Source organism: Protopterus annectens, chromosome 3.part1 (genome assembly GCF_019279795.1).
Source record: "Protopterus annectens isolate FY-2018-M chromosome 3.part1, PAN1.0, whole genome shotgun sequence".
Classification (NCBI taxonomy): domain Eukaryota; kingdom Metazoa; phylum Chordata; order Ceratodontiformes; family Protopteridae; genus Protopterus; species Protopterus annectens.
In genome coordinates this window covers 609,737,146-609,762,633 of record NC_056732.1, presented here as the reverse complement: position 1 = coordinate 609,762,633, position 25,488 = coordinate 609,737,146, and the positions used below count along the sequence as shown (strand labels likewise).

The following is a 25,488-nucleotide window of genomic DNA, read 5'->3' as shown; positions in this document are numbered from 1 at the left end:
CCCCCAAAAAAAACAAAATGTATCAGTCTGAAACCTGAGGCAAGTGACCTAAACAAATTAATTGCTAATGAGATATTTATCGTTTTCACTGATGCAGTAGCCTTTTGATTATATGGGTTGTTTCCTGCTCAGGAAACAACAACTAGTCAAATTTACAAAGCTATGGCTCCCTCCCACACCTTCACTCTTGACTGCTGATTGCACAGCCCAGAGGAGGGAAGTCAGCAGAGTGAAAAAAATCTTCAGTACTTTCTACCTCAAGGGAAAGCAGAGGCTTCTTTGGAGCAGCAATTGGCTACAGTCTTTATTTCTGGCAGATAAGTCTTCATAGTGGTACCCTTCCAGACAGAAAATGTTGCATTTTTAAATAGTTTTGATGTATGTTTATTTTCTGTAGAGTACTGACAATTTCATTAATATCAGAAGTTTCTTATTAAAAGCTGCTGATGTGGTGTTATCACCTTTATTTTCACTGATGGGGTCAGATCCGATCCATTAGATCCGTCTCGGCCTTTTTCAAAAACTCAAGGCCCTCAGGAAAGCTCATGGGCATTCTCCTTTACATATAATGCAACTCTCTAACTTCCCCAGATCCCGTTTGCCATTCTGTGAAATACATGGTTCCTACAGCAAGCTCTGGTCTAAAGTGCTTTCTTTTTTACTTAAATATTTTAGTTTTAAGCTTTTTTGTCTTATTATTAATGTATTATAAATTTCTACCCTTTTTTGTATTTATCCTTACCCAATTTTAATTGTTCTAGAGAGTGAGTGTTGATTCCCTTTGTTTCCCCTTAACGTCCATTTAAGTTAGAGGATGTTTATTCATGTCCGTTTAAGTTAAAGGGTGTTTATTCCTCCCTTTCCTTTCCCTTCATCTCCGATATCATCCATTTAAGTAAGAGTATGATTTCCATGTAAAAAAAAAAATCTTTGTACCCTGCTTTCTTTTTCAGCCTTTCAGTCCATTTAAGTTAGAGGACTTTTTTCTGGCATGACTGTCTTACCGAGTGTGTGTGTGTGTGTGTTGTTTTAAGTTAAATTACTAAGTTTTGTGTTTTTGTCAAATACGAAAACATGCATCAAAAACCAGAAGTAAGAAACCTCCTGCTTTTAAGAACTGTGAGAATGTGGAAAGAACATACCCCTAAGTGATTCACACACTTTGTGTGTATTACTTGGGGCCTCTTCATCTGCACGAGTCTTGCTCCATATGCAATGATTTTAACCACCGGGCTCTATTGGAGCGCAAGAATAACCTTATTCTGAGGGGACTGTTAAAAACCCCTTTCTCTGAGGCTATTTCTACTGAGTCCTCCAAATCTGATCAATCACCGAAATATGACAAGTCACTGAAACGTTCCACTTTGTCGCCTAATTCTTCCTCAGAGCCAAAGCAAAAAGCTCCTAGACTCTTTGTTCCATTTTGAGTTAATTGCCTTTGTTTTCAGTTTGATGGCACCATTTTTATATAGAGACGTTTCCTCCAGCAGTGAGTCCAGAGTCTATACCTCCACACTTATGACCTCATTGTTGTTTTACTGAAATAATAATTTTATATAGGCTAAAATGAGTTTGGTAGACCTGAGAAAAAATGTTTTTTTATAGCCCTGTTTTTGGGTGACCTGCATCTACCTTTTATTGCCTCAACACACCTTCCATTGCTTGATAGTAGTTATTTTAATCCCATCTTTATCACAACCTTCTCAACATTTCATGTTCACCTTTTCCTTATTGTGAAGTATATTTAAATATACATGGGACAGTGTTTTAATTCTACTAACTACCCTAAGGATGTTCCTTTACTCCTCAGGAAAAGGAGTGACTTTCAGTACTGAGTTGAAGTCTTTGTAATGGCTCTGTAATGATTCCAGGGGGTTACCATTGAATTTTAACAAATTCTTGATCTTCTATGGTACAGAAGTGTTTACTCTTAAATTGGATTCACATTACCCAGAGATATCAGAATAAATTGAGAAGCTGAGCCAGTATCTCAGGAACTCCCAATATTGTCAGTGTCAGTGGTGCAACAGGTACCACACTCGCTTTTAGTGGAAAAGGCTGTGGGTTCTAGGCCCCCAGTCAGAAAAATCAATTGCTGACACAGCAGTGCAGTATAAAGAGGGGTGCTACACTCCTGAGCATGTCATCCTTTGATGAGATGTTAAACCAAGGTCCCATCTGGTTGAGTTGGTGATAACTCAGGTAGATATAAAAGATCTAACAGCACCTATCAGAAAGATTAGGGGCCTTTTATTTATATACCATATAACTCTTATTTACATATTTACATAAGAACAACTGTGTAAATATATTAAGTTCTGTTTACACATATTCACAATTTCATTTACAATCATGTTGAATTTTCATCCTTATTAGACCTCCCCATTCCTTTTTCCATAACCACCATCTGACTTTACTTAATATTGTTGCTAAAATCCGTTTACCATTAAACATAATTTCATTTTTTCTTTCATTCCATGTAACCCATATAAGTTTTTATTCATTCTTTTTAACATATTCTTTATCTTTACTTATATTCATATATCCATATTCACTCATATCTATGTTTATTTTATTCATTTATTTATATCTGCAAAAGTCTTCTTTACATAGTTTTCCCTATAACTTTTTTACTCTTTTACATTTCAAAAACAAATGATGTCCTTCTTTTCACTTGCTGTAGTATTCTTAACCTGAGGGATCTCCCGTCTGAAGGTAACTCAATGTCAGGCAATGTACAAAAGTCTTGAACTACTGTAGGATACATGGGACGTTGCATGTGGGCTGCTGTCAAATGTAGGCCATAAAAATAACGTACACATGTGCCATCCTCAGAACTTTTCCATTGCCAGTGATAATGCCATGTTGGGTCTGATCGTTTGTGTTTGCAACTTCAGCTTTTTGACAGATAAGTGCCCTGTTGGAGAGTATTTTCTTTTAATACTGTTTTGGTTATGTCAGCCAAGAAGGGCAAGTGCCAGTGTGGAAGAAATATTCCACATAAGGGCAACCATTGTCAGTGTCTCTTTTGCAAAGGCCCTAACCATGACCGCAAGTCCTGTAGCATTTGCCAGTGCTTTGTTCCAAAGACCCTTAGAAGCAGGCTTTCCTCTCTTGCTATATATTTAGAGAACCAGCAGCTTAAGTTGCTAGCTAAGTATATGGAGGATACCTTGGGGTCTGATGCCAAGCTGGTGAAGCACAAGGCCAAGAAACCTCGGCCAGCTGTTTCCGCCGCACCTCCAACGTCAAACGTTTCTCCTGAGGTGCTTGTCAACCCGGAGTTCTTCCACCTACAGGCATGGATTTACAGACCAAGCCCAGTTTTGAGGCTGCCTTGATTTCGGCTATGAGCACGTCTGTGGAGGTTGAACAGACATCTGATCAGGATGTTGTGGCGGAACCTAGGCTCAAAAGTGCGGAGGGTCCTGGGTGGGTACTACGCACCCAAGCAAGAGAAGTGATGCAGTCAGATAATTTGAATGTATGCCTTTGTCCGGTCCTCTAACATTGCATAGGATTGTTTCTCCTGCAAAGAAAAAACAAAACACTAACCATTTGTCACCTCTCAGAGAGGCCCTTACAGATTGGCAGGCCTTTTCTCAAAGCTTGTTTCAGGCCTTCATGCCACTCAAGCCTCCTTCCTCACAGCCTGCTCCTACAGCTACTTCCCACCCTTCTCAAAAAAGGATTGGGGACAATGACTCATCTGATGAATTTTCATCTGATGAATTTTCCTCTGATGAAGTGGAATCACTGGATTATTCCACACAAATCATATCTCCCCAGGAATATGCTTCCCTTGAAGAGGAGTCAGTCGGTGCAGACTTCCCAGTGGAATAGATATCCTTTGGAGAAATTTTCCAGAAAATGGGAGAACACTTTTAATGGGATATTTCCTAAATTTCTGAAGACCAGAAAATATATCATCGACTTCTACAAGTTGATGTCCCTGGCACCTCTGCAGTTCCACCTGTGCATCTTGCATTTTTGGATGCTATTCACTATGCTTCACAAACCCCAGACTCCCAGGTCCTGGCCTCTAAGAAGCCAGACTGCTTCTACACAGTCCCTGAGGATTTTAAATTCCTCTTTAGGTACCCTGCTGCAGACCCAGCAGTTATTTCTGTAGCTACAAACCTTCTTGGATGCTTACCTCCTCTAATCTTCTCCCAACAGACAAAGAGAGTAGAACCCTTGAGAGACTGGGTAAAAAGGCCTATATGTCAGCCACCTTGGCTTTCAGGACCATTGATTATCAGACACATATGACAAAGTATTCCTTAGAGCTTTTGTCTCTGGCATCTAGTGCCATTGCAGATCTTGCAGATTCAGAAGGAAAAGCCTTGACTCTGTCTATCCTGAGAGCTTCCTCCCAAATGACAAAACATTCCATTAAATGCAGCTATGATGCTGCGGAGGCTTGTGCCAGGGTAGGTGAAACTGGTTCAGTTCTTAGAAGATTTTCCTGGCTAAGGCTTTAGCCCCTCCAGGATGACTTCAAATCCAAATTAGCTTTATTTGGTAAGGCAGCAGCCCCTCTACTTAGGTCCCTACAGGAAAAAAAAACAAGGAAGTCAGGGAGCTGAAACACATCCTCGATTTCTCCTGTCCCCAGGTTTCACAGGAAATTACCTTCTAAGCCTGTTTTCGTTCATAGCCCCATTCATCACCCCTCTGGTAAGTCTTCCAGAGAAGGCAAGAGGCAACAGAAGCTTAGAAGTTCTCAGCCATCCTCACAACAAAGGCAGTCCTTTCCTGACAAAGCAGAGCCTCCCTTTCCCCGCTTTCCCTTTGCCTATCAAATGGTCACAGGGTCTAGGAAAGCATCACCCAAGACACCTGGGTTCTTTCCGCAATCAAAAAAAACATACATCATGGTTTGGCACTCCAACCCCACGTTCAGGGGCATCCCTCAACTCCCCCTAGGGCAGTTGGCCCTTTAGTAACAGGGCTCCATTCTAAAGGTTCCTCAGTCCTCAAGAGGAAAAGGTTTCTATTCAAGAATGTTCTTTGTACCCAGAAAGGATGTCCCCTGGAGACCAATACTGGATTTATCTTATCTCAACACCTTCGTAAATGCTTCAAACCTTCACACCCCCATTCACCCCATGTTCAGGAAATTCTTATGTTTTTCTGTGGGTTCCTGGCATTTTCAATTCTCTGCCTTGCCCTATGGTCTTTCTGCAGCATCGAGGGTATTCACAAAATGCCTGGCTCCAGTGATTGCACACTGCAGACATTTGGGCATCCAGATTTTCCTATACCTGGACAACCTAATTTTACAGGCCCCAACTTCCCACGCTGTACTCCAAAACCTGGAGACCATCATTTCCCTCCTCAGAAAACTGGGATTCATCATCAGCTAGAGGAAGTCAGTCCTCACTCCTTCAAAGGGCCACATTTTCCTGGGTTGTTGAATCCAGACAGACATTATGAGAGTGTTACTCCCATTTCAGAAGGTGCAAGACCTTTGATCCTTCTTTCACTCCCTTCTCCCCTTGACTTACATCACGGCCATGGAATTCCTCAGGGTGCTGGGATTCATGGCTTTAACCATTTCCATGGTACCAATGGCAAAACTCCACGTGAGGAAATTCCAGTGGTTCCTCAGATCAGTGTGGACCCAGCACTCTCACCCACTAGAACCACGTCTCTCTCATTCCTTGGCTAAAGAGGGAACTGCTCTGGTGGATCCAACAGATAGACCTAAATCCAGATCTACCCATACATCCCCTTGCCCCAGTCCTAGAGCTTTACACAGATGCACCAGATGTGAGCTGGGGAGCAGTCTTGGCCAAATTCACAGTTCAGGGAATTTGGACTCCCTTCCAAAAATCAGAACATATCAACATCAGGGAAATGCGAGCATTGCTACTAGCTCTACAAGCATGTAAACCTCTCCTTTGCCCAGATCCTCTACAACTGTTCACAGACAACATGACAGTCCTGTGGTATGTGAACAAGTGGTGGTGGAGGGGGCAAATCCTATCTCCTTTGCAGGCTAGCTGTTCTGGTATGGAAGTTTCTGGCCCATTGCCCCATAACTATTCAGGCACTGTACATTTCCTCCAACCGGAATGTCATGGCAAACTCCTTAATCAGATCCCTGACTCAGTCCCATGAATGGATGCTTCACAGGGATTTGTTCTTACACATAGTCTACCAATGGGGTATTCCTCAAACAGACTTATTTACCTTCCCCCTGAACAGACAACTTCCAAAATTTTTGTGCCAGATTCCTAAGTCCTCAGGTTTCGAAGATAGATGCCCTCTCCTTCTCTTGTAAGGGGATGTTTGTGAATGCATTCCCTCCCCTTCCTCTAATACCAGAGGTCCTGTTCAAGACTCGACAAGATCAACCAAAAATCTTGCTGGTGACTCCCTTTTGGCTAAGACAGCATTGGTTCCCCCTTCTTGTACATTTAGTCAAGGGCCATCACCACAAGTTACCCCACAGAGTGGACCTACTCACACAGAACAAAGGATCCCTAATACATCCACACCTGTCAGTGGTACACCTGACACAGAGGGTGATATGATTCTAATACCCTTCAGACACCTATTCTCAGAAGACATGCTCAGGGTTTTGCAGGAGGCCAGAAAACCCAATATAAGAAAATCTTACATTTCCAAGTGGAAAAGTGTTTCACGCTGGTGTCTTTCTAAGAACCAAGACCCACTGACAGTGGGAATCCCAGTGGTTCTGTCTTACTTGTGTGAATTGCTCTCTGCTGGCTTGGCTTACTCCTCTGTCAAAGCACATGGCAGCTATTTCTGCATGTCTGCCTCTTTCTTCTCTTGTAATATCCAGATTTGAGTTGAAACAATTCCTTAAGGGCATCCTTCACATTAGGCATCCCAGGAAACCTATTCGTCCTCCTTGGGACCTTAATTTTGTTCTTGGAAAACTGACCCTGGCCCCTTTTCAGCTCACATTCTCGGCCTCCCTCGAATATTGCTCTTGGAAAACTGTTTTAGTAGTGACTTTGACCTCAGCAAGAAGGGTGTCAGAGCTTCAAGCCCTTATGCCTTCCTTCTTGGTAATTCATAAGGATAGGGCATCTATGAGAACAAATCATTTCTTTATGCCAAAAGTGGTTAATGAGTTATCCCTTAACCAGTCCATTCAATTGCCTAACTTCATCCCTTCTCCACAAAACCACAGTCAGAAGGTATTACACTCCTTAGATGTACACAGACAACATAGGTTTTACCTGGACAAGAGTAAAGCCATCACGAAATCTGATCAGCTGTTTTTGAACTTTCATCCCAGGGCTCTGGGTTTAACAGTTTCCAAGCAGACTATTTCTTCTTGGATTTCAAAAACGGTTTGCCTTTGTTGCACACTCCATGGAAAGAGAGAGACTTAATCTGTGAAAGCCCACTCTACCAGGGCTGTGGATTCCTCTAAGGCATTCTTCAAAGGCTTGGATAACAGTGCCATCCTTGAAGCAGCCACCTGGTCTTCTATCTGTACCTTTACCAAACATTACAAACTGGATGGCATTTCCAGATCCAGAGCTGGGTTTGCTAAAGTCATTTTGCATGGCTTCATTGAAAGCTCCTCTGTTCCTTCCTGCTCCCATCCTTCTTGAGCTTTGGCACTCTCCCTCAGGTTAAGAGTACTGCTGCAAGTGAATAGAAGGACATAGAATAGTTGTGTAAAATCTTACCATAACCATAGGTGACCTTCTCTTCACTGCTGCAGTATTGTATCCCTTCCTCCTTCCCCCTTGCTCGATTGTTTTGCTTTGATGTTTTGTCCTTTTGTATCTTTAGTCTAGCATTCCTCCTGGGGCATTCAGTTTGGAGGATGGTACATGCGTATGTCACTTTTATGGCCTACGTCCGACAGCAACCTACATGCGACATCCCATGTACCCTACAGTAGTACAAGACTTCTGTATACTGGCGACTTCAGGTTGCCTTCAGGTGGGAGATCCCTCAGGTTAAGAATACTGCAGCAAAGAAGAGAAGGACATCTATGGTTTTGGTAAGATTTTACACAGCTGTTCTTTCTGTAGTTTTTCTTCTTGACAATGTAAACATATTCTATCACTTTTCTTTTTATATGGCATATTTCCTTTTACTGGTAATTTATCTAGTACCAGTTTTTACAGAAAATGTTGGCATTCTACTTTGATTACACCATTTGCTTATTTTTATAGCTTTAATTTATTAATCTGTTAGATTTCCCCATGGTTTTACATAGTAATGTTTTATCATTACATTCTTACACCATGTTTTTCTTTTTCTATATCATCAATTTTTATTTTCCACAAAAATATTTTTCTTGGTAACATTTTATTTCATTTATACACCCTTTTTTTTCACTTTTACTCTTTTTTTTTTTTTTTTTTTTTTTTACCATACCCCAAAATTTATTGTAGTTACATTTATACAGTTTTACTACTAATCTCTCAAATTTTTCATTCATGTACTTTAACACTTTGTAAAAATTTAATGAAGCAGTGTGCACGACTGAGCTAGTTAACCCTAAACCTCCTTCTTCTTTATGTACATAAAAGACTTCTCTGTTTTACTGGGTTTAATCTAGAACCCCATATAAATGAAAAACAAAAATTATCTGCAATAACTCCTTTTCAAATACTGTTGGCAACATAAGTACACTTGATAAGTATGCTATTTTTCCCATCTGTACTGAATTTATTAACTACGCCTTTTTTCTGAATGATATTTATATGTTCTCCAGAAAAGACATGTTAGTTTTATTTCTTCTGTTTTTTTCTCCCATTGAAGTCAACTTAAGTCTGTTTTCCCAAATTTTATACCTAACACAGAAATTGCATTCATATTAAAAATATATACCCCTGATCTTTACTGCATCACATAAACCTTTACTTTTCTCTGTATTTAAAGCTATCCCTATCATCTCTAGACACTTATTTGTGCAAATTAGTACTTATTTTTTTTGTAGTACACATTAGTTGATATATATATCTATCCTCAGTAGGTTATTTAATCAACATGTTGGATGGTTATATTTTTATTTTATTTTATTTTGCATCATCTGAAGGTGGTTTTAAGTACAAACATGTATTAAGAGCATTTAGGCAGTTTTGTTTTATATGCTTTTTAAATGCTTTATTACCTTGGTGCAGTTTTTAATTGCTTAATTGATGTAGTGCTTCTGTGAGCAGCTCACCTAATTGGTATATATACTTGTGATTTGTGTAATCACTTTGTCTGAAGAAGTTTGAGCACAGTCTCAAACGAAAAGCGCTTCACATTTTATCTGTATTAAAGAAGATTAACTTTCATCTGTTGGTGTTTGCGGCCTTGCTTCCCTCTACCTGTTTTCGTGGATTTTTAGGAATCCAATATATATTCACAAACGTATAGTACTTCTTATCAAGTTCAAGAACCACCAAACCCATCATACCATTTCTATCAGTGCAAGTGTTCACCACTCTAGATATGATCATAGATTTCTTTCAAAGAATGTGTGCCTCTCCTTTTTGAATTATAATGTGAGTCAGCAAGCACTGTGTAATCTTTAAATAATATTTTCTTTAAATCTGTTTTTACCAAATGTGTTTCCTGTAGGAAAACAATGTATGCTTTATTTCATTTTAAATATTTCAGTAAACTACCTTTCTTCATAGCGTTATTTAAGCCATTAATATTCAATGAAATACATTCATGTACTGGCATTTGTAATGGGGATTATTTTAAAACCATGAAATTCTGGTATTGAGTCCAAAAACAACATATTTTTCTAACATAGTATAAAGATGTTTACAATCCCTAACATGGAGTACGATATTCCTGGTTTGATGATATAATCATACAAACCACTTTCTAGCATCACCCTGTTTCTACTCAATCTCAGACTAGTGTCTCCCCTCTTAAAATTAATCTGTTAACACTATAAATAAAAAAAGCTTCCCTCTAGTATCCAACTCTTGATCAAATAAAAGTTGCAAGGTAAATAGCAATAACGTATATCAAATAAAATTTTGACATAATGTCTAAAATCTTGGACTTGTATCATAATGTCTTTTATGATCATTAACTAAGTTATCACTGGAATTGTTATTCTGTATATTAAAATTAGCTGTTAACTATAAGTGTTGAATCTTTAATCATAAATCTGCAAAGCTACCCTGTGGTGTTTCCTTATAATACATTAGCAAATAATGTTACTGTTTAACCTTCCAAATATAGTAATGATAAATATTTTATAAAAAAGACATTGTCATATTAGGTCCATCACATCAATGCATGTAAGATTTACAAACAGATTCCCCTAACAGATTTGTTTGTTTTTCAATTGAATTGTACAGGTTATAGGTCACATTAAAGGTGGGAAAGGTTTTGAAATGATTTATTGTGGTCTCATTTTTTATATCACAAAAAACCTGGCATTTTAACAGGGGTCTGTACACTTTATAAATCCACTGTATAATGTTATAATTCTACATACTTGTTCTTTCCACTTTAAGTGTACAATGACTCATCTTCCCATTTTTGCTAAAGTTGCATCTAATATATTTACCGCATTTCTATAAAATACTACTATTCCAGAACATCTCTCATTTCCCAAGTTCCAGATTATCCTTCCTCTCCATAGTTTCTCTCTTTGTAATATTTCATTTGTTAAAAACTTGTGTCTTCTAATATAATTAATACCTATATCACATATGTTATGCCACTCCAAAATTCCTGTTCTTCTTACTGTATTCTTAATACTTTTCACATTTACAGAAAGCACTGTAAAATTTATATTTTTACTTTTCTTTAGTTTCATGGTTGTCTAAGTTCATAGCTAATTACTATGCTAGCTTTCTTAAAAGGCCATTCTAAGCCTAAACAATTTCCTTTCCAAAGGTATGAATCAGACACTGTACTTTGTGTCTGTGAGTCAAACACCTTAACCATTATACCAAGCCCCAGTCTTTAGTTGTATATATTCCTTTATTTCCTTTTTTTTTGTTTATACACATCCCTTTAAATTTTCTTTTTCTGTCTTTTACCCATTTACCAATAGAATTCATTTTCCCTTTTACTACTTCAGAGTTTGTCTTCTTCATCAGTTATTTCAGAACCTTCTTCTGTGTCATCTTTATTATTTTTTTCTCATGTAATTTTTCTTCTGTTTCTTCTACTTCTAAAATTTTTCATTTTGTTCATTTTCTTCTTTTTTTTTACCCTTATTTTCATTGTTGCAATCCATCCATAAGTGTCCAGTTTTGTTGCATTTATAACAATTCATATTGTTCACATCGTGTCCCATTACCCCACAAATACAACATTTTCTTTAGTCACAGTTACTTATCAGATGTCTTTCTTTTCCACAAAAAAAAAAGTTTTGGGTTGTGCCTAGTATTGTACAACATTGCTATTCCCCACCACATCTATCATGCTTGGTATGTGTATATTTTTTCTCTTTCTATTTTTAACACAATATTACAATCCAAGCCACCAGTTGATAAACTCCTTTTGTCATAAACTTTTGCAATGTGCAGTACTTCTTGACTTAAAGCTTTGGAATATCATTTCAAAGTCTCTCTTTCTACCTCTGTTTGAACTAGTACACATCTTCTTTTTTTGTTTCCTTATTAAATGCTTTTATCACATAAAGCTGTAATGGGTTACAGCCTTACTTTGTTTAATATTCTGCAAGAAAAATTTCCATTGAAAAAAGTCTCAAACATAATGCTACAAAATAAAATGTCTCTTTGTAAATAAGAATAAAGGCTCTTACCTCATGTGCTTTGACACCCAAAAGAGCTATTAAATTGTCCTACACTTCATACCTGTCCATTTTTTTTTACTTTGTATCCTTTCCATGTACTTCCTTTTTTTATTTTCTTCTGCTTTCTTTTCTGCTGTTCCACTTTTGCCTTCTTTTACTTTCTCTGCATGTGTATTCTTTTCCATCTCACCACTATTCTTCTGGATTGTCTCTGCATCATCCTTTTGTATTTTCTTCCTTATGTCTCCCAGGAAACATCTCCTTCATTTTCTGGCTCACTGTGCACCACCATTACTTTAGGTAAATCATTCCACAACCCTCCCAACAGGAGGGTTGTAATTATACAGCCATCATTTGCTGACTCATGTCCATCAAACAGAAACAGTTCCTTAGAATCCTGCACAAATTCTCTGGGCTTGGTATTTGTTTTCTCCTTCATTTCTTTCACTACTCCATCTCCTTCTCTCTCTCTGTCTCCATCTGCCTCCCTTTTTCTCCGGGCTGCCTCTGCACCTGGAACGGAAACAGGAAGTGCTTCTACAAAACAATTTCCACTCACAACGGTGACAAGTATAGGAAGTTCCCCAACGCCCTGGCCAAATTTCTCCTAGTAATATAAATACCGCCTCATGTCTCCCCTGAAGAGATGGCCTAGTGAAACTAACCCAGTTAACAAAGGATAAATAAGTAAATTAATTAAATAACTAAGTGAAATAGCCATGGATGCTTATAGCACATCTGTTTTATCTCTAGAAATGCTTAGAGTGTCAGCTAAATAGCAGATGTGTATTTCTCGTTTCATCTCTTTCCCTTAATGTTCTATTTGGATATTCCAGTAAATTTGTCAAAATTACCGCCACAGCATGCCACTTAGTGTTGGGAGTTTATGTCCAAAGTTTGGTGCATCTTGGGTTAAAGTACTTCAAGGTATGTAGAGGGATCCAACCCTTGCAAAACCTTTATCCATATTTTCCTTATTCTGTTACTTAGGTGGTAATCTGGAAGAAGACATTCTTTAGAAATAAAATCCATTTTGGAAAAAAAAAGACAAAAAAAAAAAAAAAACAAACATTTTTATTGCATTTATTCTATATTTTTCATTGATAATACAGTAGTACTTATCCATTATAAATTAACTTTGAATTTATTTCCAAGGCTGAGAACAGATTGGCCATGTACCATCCAACTAAATGCTAAAGTTGGTCCACTACTGGAATATAGAACTTATGGGGGTTCCAAGACCCAGTTATAATTGCTTGGATACTTAACATTTAATTTATACCCTAGTATGTTTTCATTCTTGCCATATAGACCAAGAAATGCCTTACTAAGATGCCTGTGAATCAGGTATTGTTAATTTGAGATTTTAAGCATATATGTAATGTTTCTGCTGTGGCTTCTCAATGTTAATAGGCTTGATGGAATTGTTATCACTAATGAACGTAGAGCTTCTGTGGGCATAATAAACACTGAAGAGACAGTGGGCATTCATGATGAAAATTTCTAAATTATATTCATTACAGTTGCTGTGAATGGCTTGCAAATATCTGTAGAAGAAAAAAGGAGCTTAAAGCACGCACGGTCTGGCTGGGATGTCCTGAGAAATGTGAAGAAAAGTATCCAAGGAATGCCATCAAAAACCAAAAGTATAATATATTTACATTTATTCCTGGGGTAAGTAGAACAAACTACCATGTCTGATGCTCAGAGACTAAGATTAAAGTTGCAGATAATTCTAAGCACTGGCACTCTTTTAAAGCATTCTACATTAGCTAAATATTTTATAGTCCGTTTGACAACAGAATAGCTTTTACTTTTATGGTAGAGATATGGTAATAGAACATTTTCTAGAGGGGGAGACTTGATAATGACCCGAAAAACTTCACTTTGAATTAAGTGCTAAACTGCAGAGAGATTTTCAGAAATGTCATGCTGGGCAGAGGGCACAACAATAAGGATTTTAATTGCGAGACTGAAATTACAGCTAATCACCTTGCAATATTATTACCCTCCGTGTTCTGAACTTTCTGACTTCAGAGGCAGGTAAGTGTATTACCTTCTGAGCCTTTGGCACTGCGCATGTCATGACAACATGAATTATGGTATCTCAGTTTGCTTGCTTGCAGCCTGAATGGCAGTTTTGCATGTCATGCTAATTTTTTATCCCCAAAAGATATAGCTTGTTATGAAGTGCTCCCATGGTAGGTACTTTTGCACCAGTCAGGTCCTACTAATTTCACATATGCTAAGCAGTTTTCTTCTTTTGTAGTTCTGTATTACTGCTTATTGGTTATCCAGACTGTAGAAGTTATTTCAGTGTTTTCATTGCCTTTGGTACTTTTAAACAGTTTGTTGCTCAAGTCACTGATTTCCTTAGAACTGTAATGGGAAGCCATACTTTTGGCAGTTAAAAGTCATTAAATTAATTTGCATGACAGATTTATTGTATTTTATTTTACATTTGTTGACCGGGATAGTCCGACTGGATACATGTCCATTTTCAGCGGAGGCCTCCAAGGGTAAGCAAATACAGCATTACATAATATACTTCCAAACAGGTTTAGGTTCATAGGGATCATAGCTTGCTAGTAGGCAGTAGACCAGTTAAGCCATTTGAAGCCTAACCACTGCAGTCACACTGGTATACCAAACTAGTTACTTCAATGTCCATAAGGCAGAGGGGAGCTAGGCCCATGATAAACGTGGTTTCCCAGCCATTCATCTAAGCTATATTTGAGGATAGTGAGGAATGTGCTTTGCAGAAAATGATACTTTATTATAGGGGTGTAGAATTCTTTCAGAGAGACGTTGGTCATGCCCACAAGTCCTGTTTATGTTGCAATATAGAATTAAATCCCTTGATCTTGTTTTTGTGTTGCTATTTATCTTGCAGGTATGTAGTAAATAAAGCAGGATTGGATCATTTACAGCTTTGTAAGCTAGACAAAAATCACCAGGCAGGAGTCTGTTAGTTGGAGATAGAGAAGAGCTACAGGGCTTTTAGAGGCTCTTTGTAACATAAGGAACTCGTACCTGAGATTTTTTTTTCTATGAGGAACTGCTGTCACCCCCCCCCCCCCCCAAGATAGGTTAGATGTTTGAATTGTGTACCTGCTGAAAAGCAAATTGCTTTTTAGTACTGGTCTGATGAACTAAAGTAGAACAGAATGATGATCAGTTTTGATCAGAGGAAATGCTTTTAGTATTTAGCTGTGTGAGGTTGTAGATTTTCCTAAGAACAGTGGATATGAGATGATCAAAGTTTGTTACAGTTGAAGGTGACTAGGTATGTAATGACAGTGTCTATTTTAAGGGAAAGGTGCACCTGTTTGGCGGAGGTGTGAGAGCTTTCATTTCCCAAACTGCATGATGCTACGTCCTTTGGCACTAGTTTTAGACTGTGATCCTGTCAGCATGAATTTGTCTGAGTTAGGATCACTCAGAGAATCTGAATGCCACTGCTGGAGCTGATGTTTCCAAGCATCAGTGAATTTGGCCACTCTTTAATGTCAGATTGGACATCAGAAGTAGATGCCAAGTAGACGTAGTCCCAAACAGAGTCCAGGACTTCAGACAAGTCTCTTGGAGGATATTGTGCCATCAACTCTAGTGGAATTGTGTCTGTCAATGAGCCAGATGACAGTCCAGTAGGTGAAACAGGAATTTCTATTGAGTTTGACCAGTTTGTTAATGTTACCAGTGTGGAGTATAGTGCCACAGGTCTTACTTAAATCGGGTCTGTATACACAGAAATATTGTAATCTACTATTTCTGTGATTTCTTCAAAGAAGTCAGCTAGGTTTGATACACATGAGATACCGTTTGCAAAGCAAAATTGTTTGGGTCTAGGGACTGGAGGACAATCAACATTAGATCACTGTTACAGCAGCCCAAGCTATTTGGGTTATATCTTACCCAGGATATGACCACTAGCCAACTTTCACAGCTTCAAGACACCTTCCATATTCCCTAACTGCCAGTAGCTTGGGCAGAGCCACATAAAAAGACAGCATGGGGGCTAAAAGCTTTAGAGCTTTCTTGCTGTTGAAGTGCACTTCACTCTGTGGGCTTTGTGGAGTAGATGGTCAGTTAGCGAGCCTTTAGGCCTGGGCAGAATAAATACCTTTCTGGGGCAGACCTTCCACTACTTGATTTTTTGAGGAAAGGCTATGCTTTTTCTGTGAATTAAATTTATTTTATGCTAGGAAAAGTGTTTTTTATGGACCATCATTTATTTTTTTGTGGGGGAGATTTTCTGTGTATTGGCTTGTATGTCAAAACTGTTTTTTCTTTTTGTTTGTAACGTTTTCATGTAGAAGTAGACTGTTATGGGCAGGATGTTGTGCTTTTGGGAATGTTATTTAATTTTTAGCCACAAATTCCTTATTTTTCTGTTGACTCACAGGCTGTGCTACCCATCTTTCAGACTGCTTTTTTAGCTGGAACATGGAGCAGTTACCTGTCTCCTAGATTCTTCTTCCCCTGTCAAGAAGAAGAAGAAGAAAATTGCTGGGGAGTTTTTGGATATCAGGCTGGCTCCTTCATTGCCTTGGCCACTGATGGATGACTGCTGTGGACTTGACCCATCAGGCTGTTCACCAGTGTTTCCCGATCCCTTCTAATGTAGCTCCTCAGGAAGACCACTAAGGATTGGGAGTTAGGTCTGTCCTCTGCAGCTATAGAGTTGTCCTCACTGGGCAAGGGAAAATGACTGCTATCAGTCTCACTCCTTTCCTGAGACTGACTGTTGGCAGTCTCAGGGAAAGAGTGAGTGAAGGTCTACGGCATGGCTGGGCTAGGATGCCTGATCATGGATATAGTGCCCCTGCCAAATGTCAGTCTTTTTCTAGGGAGTCTCCTAGGAAGAGAGAACAAAAAATTAAGAATGCTTGATATCCTGTCTGAATTATGGGTCTAATGAAGGATGAGTGGAGCCGAAAGATCACCTGTTTTGCTCAAGAGGAGATAGCTTTAGTATTTAGCTGTGTGAGGTAGTAGACTTTGGCTTTCCTCCTGTAAGGCTTTCTGGGATTTGCTAAAGAATTAATTTACTTTTTGATGTGTCAAATTCTGTTTCTTCACTTGTAATGAAAAAAAAAAAGAGTTTCTGTCATTCAGGAGAGTAGACAGGTTTTTTTGAGTTTGTATTCTAAGGTCTAGTACTGCTACTCCTAATGCATCTACTCCACCAAAATTCAGTCTTCTGAGAGTTATCACAGTCACTCCTAACTGGCATTTAGTAGCAGTGATTCACTGCAACAACCCCCTAGTACCACATCAATCTAGCCAGTCCCACAGAGGTCCATTCACAACACACACACACACACACACACACACACACACACACACCACCACCACCACCACCACACACAAAGGGAACTCAGACTGATTGCTAACTGCTCTGGTTTTGATGCATTTAACAAAAGCAGAGTAAGCCATTTGCAGTAAGCAGCCTATGATGCAGTCTAAACGGAAGCCAGCTGGGATAGACTGTTGGCTGCTGCGGTTTTGGTACATTTAATGGCATCCTAAGCCATTCTCAGGAAGCAGCACACAACCCATTCAAAAGAAGAAGCCAGCCTGAGCCATTCACTGCAACAAACCCTCTGCCACAAAATGGCCAGTCCCACAGAGGGTCCATTCACATGAAACATCTCGCACATTGTGGGCAGTAAGACCTAAGTGGTGCTGGGAGGTGTTGACTGCTCTGGTTTTGATGCATTTAACAAAAGTGATGTAAAACATTCACAGTAAGCAGCCCACGATGCAGTCCAAAGGGCCACCCATCTGCAGCACATTGTCAAGTACAGGACAATGTACAACCCGCCATAATTACCCAGCTACCATCATTCTGATGGTCTGCTGTATCACAAAGGAAAGACATTAAGCCAGTGATCATTACATGGGTTAAAGTCATTCAGCACCTGAGTGATATCAGCACTGATGTCATCATGTATGTGCATTAAGGCCAACCCACTTAGCGTACATCAGATATAGTGTTGTGTAGCCAAGTCTTAATACATCGTAGAGCATTGAATGACCTCTCTGCAGAGGCAACACTCCCTGGCATGGTGGCCAGAATTGTTAATGTACTGCTTATATTTGGATAAAAATGCTGGGTTCAGCTGCGTTAGGTTGAAAGGACGGTGGTTGACAGCATGTCCTGTACTGCTGCTCTCTTATCTGTCCACCCATCGTAGAAGAAGCTTATTTTTGAATCTGGGCAGACTTGATATGTCAGTTTTGTATGCATTGTACAATTCTGCCACTTTCTCATCTTCTTCCAAAGCATGCAGCATGTTTGGCACCAGATACTGTGCAATGAAATGTGGGCATCATTCCATTAGTTGGTCTGCTATTTTCACTCATGACATGCTCCAGTAATGGGATGAATGTGTTCCTTCAATAGTACTCCTCTAAGTCAGCAGCGTCAGTGTTGTCTCTTTGAGTCTGCCTTCCATAGATCCTTGTACCATGACTCTGGCTGCCAGCTGTTTGACTTCCTCATACAATTCTGAAAAAGAATTGTTAGCAGTTGATCTCATTGCTTGAAAAGTATCAATGGCAACCTTTACATCTTCACAAGTCTGAATCAAGTCAGTTTGTTTCTGCTGCAAGTACAGATGAATTGGCTTAATTATATCAAGCACAAACTCCATTGTCACCAGAGCTACAATGAAATCTGATCTTGTGATAAAGATACTGACAGATATCTGTACTCTGTCATATAAGCAATACTCTCTCAAATGGTGACAAAGGTGACATATTTATTCTTGAAGCTGTGCAGGCAGTCAGCCTGGCTCATTCACCAAGTGTTGCCAGGTGCCTGAAGTGAGTACTTGTCTTCATCTTCATATTCATATTCACACTTACATAGCAACTGTGTGAATTCTTTAACGTGGACTAAATATGCATCATGACGTTTAGCAGATGAATTTAGAATTGAAATTACTTTCCTTACAGGAGTTAAGAGTGTTTGCCTTAACACGTATTGCACATGAATGAAGTATGGTAGTGTTGAGGTTGTGTGCTTTGCAGGCAGTGTACACAGCTTCTGGAAACAGAGCTCAAATTCATGCCTGCACATCATTAAAGTGGCCAGACATGTTGCTTCTGTGTCATAACCTTGTCCTCACAACAGGTCCTTGTCTGCAACTCATGCTGTGAATCTCTGTAGAAAGAGGTCAGCTAAGATCTTTCATGTGGTGTCATATGCTTCAACAAATTCAATGAAGTCTTCATGGATTTCTGCATTTCCATTGCTTCTATAAACTTAACTTAGAGCCATAGTCACTTGCTCCTTATGGGAGATGTCAGTTGTTCTATCAGCAGTTAAACTGAAGATTTTTGCTTCTTTAACTGTACATTTTTTTTCTGAATCTGTAGCCCAATAAGGTTAATAACTTCACTTGGAATTTGTACTGAAGTGTGCAGTGCATTTCACGGACCCTCTCTTAAATGGTTGGCAAGTACAGAGCCCATTTCTGCCGTGTTTTCCAGCAGTGCATCAATGTTTCCTGTGCAAGTCAATTTTCTATGAAGTGGCGTCTCCCACAGAGAAAAATTTTCTGCATGATACATTTCAAGGCATGAACTGTGCGTTCCTGCAACAACTTATATTTCTGTACAGTGCACTGATAAGCTGTTTGCAGTTTGCCAGAGCATACTTCTAGAAATGCCTCTGATTTTGCAAGTGCATTTCCATGGTCCTTTGACTTGCTATGTAATTCTAGAATCTTTCTTGCATTAGACCAGTTGGTTATAGGTATGGAGACCAACACACTCACTAGATGTGTTGAAGACACGGTATGGATGGCAGAAGTCCCTATCCAAGTTCTTTGAATAGTGTGCAAACTTGAAACCGTGCAGAAGTTCTGAACTGATTCTTCTGTTTTGCTACCCCATGAACCACTTTGGGAACTCAAAGCCTTTGGGAGGTAGCCACTTTTTTGTCTATATCTGTAAGATTACAGCGTTTGAACAAGCCAATGTCATAATCTTTTCTGATGGCATCATTTATGGTGTTAGAAAGTGCAGTAGGGATGGTGAATGTTTGGAGGAGTTGCACATGTCCTTCTGCAATAATCGTGTGGACCACCTCTGTCACATCACTTGATTAAAGAGAGTTTTGCTGGAGGATATTGAACATCCTTTTGTCAAATTCCATCTTGGCCTCCAACTTGATCACATTATTAATGCTATCATAAGTGGTACTTGATGTAGTGCAGTCTTTACATTCAATAGGACTTCTAGATGGAATCAAAGCTACTGGTTAGTTACTTGGACTTTGAAGACCTGCAGCTGATTCTCCAGAAAGATCAGGTTGTGCAACTCTTCTCATCAGAACTTTCACTGTATCATGACTGAAAATAAAGTGGGAGGCTAGTATGATTGATTGCTTTGGTGTGGCAAGAGGGAAGTATTGCCAGAAGATCTTGTAATAAGGCAGTGTGCATGCCAATACGTAATCTGCAGTGCTCTGAAGAATTCCTTAGCTGATAGCAAGTTGTCCTTCACCCAGCTCTGCTGCTGCCACAGGCTCTGATGGTTCCATGACATGCCTACAACAAATGCTATTAATGACTTCATGGTACACATGATAAAAAGACTACAACATTATTTCACATTCTAAAAAACTTACCCAAGTTGGACTGCCCTTTTGAAACTGCTGCAGGTACTACAGGATTCAAAGGCTTTTCAACTTGACTGATGAAAAGAACCCACTTAGCATATGCTGTTGCATAATGCATGATTGAAGCAGTTACATTTCCTCTCAGTAAAATAAGTACAGAGATGTTGCCAGAATGATACTGCATACCCACTCTTTATACAGAATATGAACAGCTCTGCGGTTATCCCAAGGAAAAAACCTAAGTGCAGTCTGTAGAATACAAGGGAAATGGCAAATGGTACAAGATAATTAGTACAAAGCTGGCAGTAGCGTGCTTGAAAAACCTTTGTTGCATGTGCATTTAAAAGGCTATTTCTAAATCCATCAGTTGATATGTTCAATTATATAGTGCCAAGGATGTTAATGGTGATTGTTTCACTAATGAATGGAAAGTGAAAATATTGTCTACAACATACCAAGTATGTCACTATATTTTAGTTTTGCCTGCAAAGGTTGGTCACAATTATAAGGCTGAATTTGGATCTCTGTACATTGCTGCTGTGGTTTACACTTAATGGTTAGTTATGCATAATGGATTTTAACTTGCCGAGTCAGGAAGACAGCTGAACTTGCTGAAAGCTCTGCTGACTCTTACTGATGAGCACACTTTGCCTTCCTCTGCTGTGCACATATTTGTTTTTGTTTCAGTGTAGACTCCATTCGTGCAACACAAACTCATAATCAGGTATGCACATTCCTGCTACCTACTAAAGTCAGGGTAATGCAGTGCAAAATACAGTTTTACAGCCAACATTCCATCAATAAATACCTGACTGCCTAAGGGCTCATTTTTGGTCAGAACTGCTTCTCAGTACACAAAAACTATGTACATGGCTGTCATGTGCACTTCAAAGCCATGCGGAATGGAGCAGGCTGGTGGAGCCTAACTACATCTCTGATTCAGTCAGACTGGATGCTGTTATGACAAAAATGAAAATAAACATCAGGAATGCATGGCAACTCACTGGGATGCTCAATAAATATTAAAGTTTGCAAGTGCATTTTTCTCTTTATTGAGGCAAGGCAAATGGACAAGATTTGTAGCTAACAGTACATTTAATATTCTAGGCATGTTGAAGTCTAGCACAGGCCACTTTCTCACATTTCATTCACAAATCTGTTATCCATTAGAGAAAATGTAAGATGTCAGTGGTATCAAGTCTGAAGAGCAGTGGAGAATCTGCAGTCAGCTTACATGCTTAAACAGACGTTCACCATACCACCCAATCTGAGCAGTGTAATACAAAATGCCATGACAGCTAAGCAGCATAATACAAAATGCTACAATGACCAGATAGCGTAATACAAAATGTCACTCAACAACCAGGCAGTGTAATATAAAATGCCAGAACGACCAGGCAGTGTAATACAAAATGCCACAGCAACCAGGCAGCATAATTCAAAGTGCCACAATGACCAGGCAGCATAATAGAAGTAAAACAAACACAAATAGGCATGTATTTCTCTCATTCCACTGTAACAATGTATAAATCTGTTAAGGCAATAGCAACAAGGTAGTGAGTTAAAATTACAACTGAAGCGTTTTATATCCGAGCTATCAGTGCTGCATGCATCTGCATTGTTACCCTCCTCTCTGGCTGCTTCAAGTTACAACTAAAAAAACGTTTTCTGGTGGAGCCAGATAATTTTTCCACAACTGATGTGTTTGTAACACTGCCTACAGGACTGTGCAAACACCAAAGCAACTTAAGTGTATGCTGGGACACTCAAGACATGAACAAAAGTCACTGGGGTCAGTTTTTGAGAGGGTTTCCCTTTGGTATATCATTACAAAATGTGCAAGTCAGCTACAAAAACTGCAGGTCTATCCTCAGAGCTTCTGGTGCAGTACACCTCAGAATTCACAGCTTGACTCCTTTTTAACTAGTGCTGTTGTAACCAATGCACCTTACAACTAACAGTATATATAGTATTGTGGTGAAATAAGAGGATTCTTACTTCTGAGGTATTCATAGCTCAAGTAACATTTTTGGCTATTGTCTGCAGCATATAATGCAAAATAGATTGTGGCAGTAAGTACACTGTACAGTCACCGTGGTCATTCATTTAAAGGCTCTCAGATATTTCAGATAAAAATGTTCTGTTAACAAGGTGCTCCATCTTAGCTTACCTTGCAGATCAGAGCTTTCAGTGCAACACCTACATGAGCAGCAGATATAATGTAACATGTCAGGCTATGGCAATAAACACGTGAACAAAGACAGTCTCCCTTCATTATGTCATTACAAAACAGTTACATAATAGCTACTTTATCTGGTTTGTTGGGCATAAACCACAAGTTTGGCTGCACACTGTTGCCACTTAAAAAAAGCACGGTTTGCAGACAATTTACAAATAATCTATCCCAATGAAAGAGGTTCTGAACTTACTACCACCAGACAGAGACAAAAAAATGCAATTTATTCACACCCAAAGGCCTTTGAGACATTGCATTTAGAACAGATATCCTTGTAATCCCCAAAAGTACCCACCTCAGCATATAATAGCCAGATCTCATGGAACCTCAGCTTCTAAGCCCATAAGACAAGAGCCACCACACAACCCAATATTTTGTTAAGGATAGTACATTGTGAGACAAAGATGTCCCACTCATCATCGATGGTCTGCACCTGTCCCCTCTAGGCTTTCGAATATTGGCTAAAACATTGTCCTCCTCATTGTGCCTTTTAGGCAGTGCAAAACTGTCAGAAACAGAAAATCTAAAAATGTTACTGCTCAATCTCAAGGATAAACAAAAAACTGTACTCACTAAAAGCTCTCCTCACTGTGGAGAGTGCATACATTTGTGCAGTCACCAAGACATTGTGTTAAGTATAGAGCAACCTTGCAGTGCACAGCCACAGGCATGGAGTAAAGGTGGAAATGTCATAATTTACATTAAAAACAAACATGCCTGAAGGCTGATCAAGCAAGATGATATGTTTCATCTTCTCCATGTCTATCGCCCAGGAAACCCATATCCAGTACTGTATTCATGGGCAATTACCCTGCTGCAAACTGTGAGTCATACACTACCCCAAACTTGCAGGCCCAGTGATTGCTGGACTTTGCCCGCACAAGCACCGTGGACCCAACAGTCCAAATGCCCTCTAGGGGTGGAAATATAAGTAGATGTAGTCACCATTAGCATAGGAGAACGCTGCATCCACCCTACTGTAATGTTCTGTCTGGTGAGGTCATGCCATTTAAAGGCAAACTTTTTACTATCATATAGTAAACTGGCAAAATTTCAAACACCCCCCAACCCCTGAGAACACTGCTAGCAATGCCAGTTTATTCAGGGGCCCTGTACAACCACGTTAATAGATGTATAAAGACAGGCTGTGCTTACCAGGAATAACTTCAGAACAAACTCAAACAGACCAGCCTGATGGTGTCCTAGCATCAACAGGTTCCATAGCAAAAGGAAGAAAGTCATGGTCAAAACTGGGAAGTGCAAAGCCCATCAGGGTAAAAAAATCTATCAATCTAAGCAAGCAACTCAGAGCAAATCAAGTCACTATGCATATGTTTCCTATTCAGAGGTACCGTCCCCAATCATCCCAACATCTGCTCCCCCAACACATGTATACCATCGCAGTATCAGGCAGCTTTAGTGACAACAGGACTACTATAATACAACTGATGCAATTCAAATGAGAGATTTTCAAGGTAACGGCTGTAGAGCACTTACTCACTGTTCTCATTGTAAATTATCATGAATATTTAACAACAAACCATACTTAAGTTATAAGGCTGCAGAAATAGCTAGTGAGAAAAATAAATCGCTTGGCAGAATCATACTTATGTACACATTTGCATTTGACTACTCATCTACAATAATGGCAGTACACCCACTGCATGTTACAACTGATATTAAACAAATTTTGAAATTGTGTGCAATATCAGCATAAGCCAGACTAGTGCTCAGTTAAAAACACGCTGTAATTCTACCCTCATATCCTTCAGGGCCGCATAGCTTTACAGGAAAAAAAAGTCAGTATACTGAAAATGTTAGGTAAATAATAAAGTGACTTCGGCCAGTATCGCATGCAGTGTTCTTAGCAGAACTTTACCACAGTAACCCAGTGAAGACCAGCTGTAATGGAAAAGGCCAGATGCAGCAGCGAAAGCACATGAACTATGTACACTGGGGCAACTGTAAAATAAACTCCTGTTAGACTATCATTACATGATTTGTACACAATACAAACAGGGTGTTTAACTACAAAATACAAAGACGGCAATAAGGTCAGTGCTTCCAGTCGGCTCCTCTAGAATTTGATTCCACAGTTTTAGCAGATTAAACTGTTGGCACTTTATCGACAACATAATACAACTAAATTTTATAGTGGAGCATATAGGATTGTTTACTCCACTTTTTATGCAAAGGTCAGGTAGACCTGCCTTCCACCACCCAGTTCTTACCATTACAGGAAATAACCAGAGACATCTCTAAATGATCTGAAGTTAACTGCTACATGATGATTACACCAAAAGAAAAGAAATGTGGTTCCATTACAATCATGAATTCATTTACCATGGCTAACAATAAAAGGATACACAATGATTTTTGGCTGCAATCCTGTTAACACCACTCACACTCACATTTTATTCACTGGGTATTGTGCAAGCTGAAATATTCTTTGATAGAAAAAGTAAGAGTGAAAAGCACTTGGATACAAATATTTCAAGCATGGGCAGTACTGCCCTTCCAATCTGCCAATATACCAAAACAGTTGATCCCATAATACGTGTCTGGGATATTTTTAAAAATATCTAAACTAGTGCCTCTTGCTGTAATGTAATTTGGTAGTCTGTTTCTCTGAATGAATAGCTGATGTATGGATCAATTTGCACACTTCTGTTTTCTAGAGAATCATATACATAAGTTGTCTAATGATTTTCTACTTTTTGTTGATAACCACAAACAATCCCAGAGGTAGATGTCCTTCTGTTCTCATGTTGCAGTGTTCATAACTGTAGGGAGGTTGCTGCCTGCAGCACTGGACGTCCGGCCAGTATACCAAAGTCTTAGGAGCAGGGGTACGTGCGACATTTGATGTCGGAGCCATAAACCGACGGCTATAAAAGT

At 39.2% G+C, this 25,488-nt stretch overlaps 1 protein-coding gene across 2 annotated transcripts in view; it reads left to right on the top strand.

Annotated features, from left to right (window-relative positions):
- Positions 1-25,488, top strand: part of ATP9B (ATPase phospholipid transporting 9B (putative)) — a 4,837,291-nt gene that overhangs the window by 352,444 nt on the left and 4,459,359 nt on the right. For both annotated transcript variants that reach the window (XM_044066988.1, XM_044066990.1), the window contains exon 3: positions 13,246-13,396. In XM_044066988.1, coding sequence (XP_043922923.1) covers positions 13,246-13,396 — 151 coding nt within the window. The remainder of the gene's footprint in view (positions 1-13,245; positions 13,397-25,488) is intronic.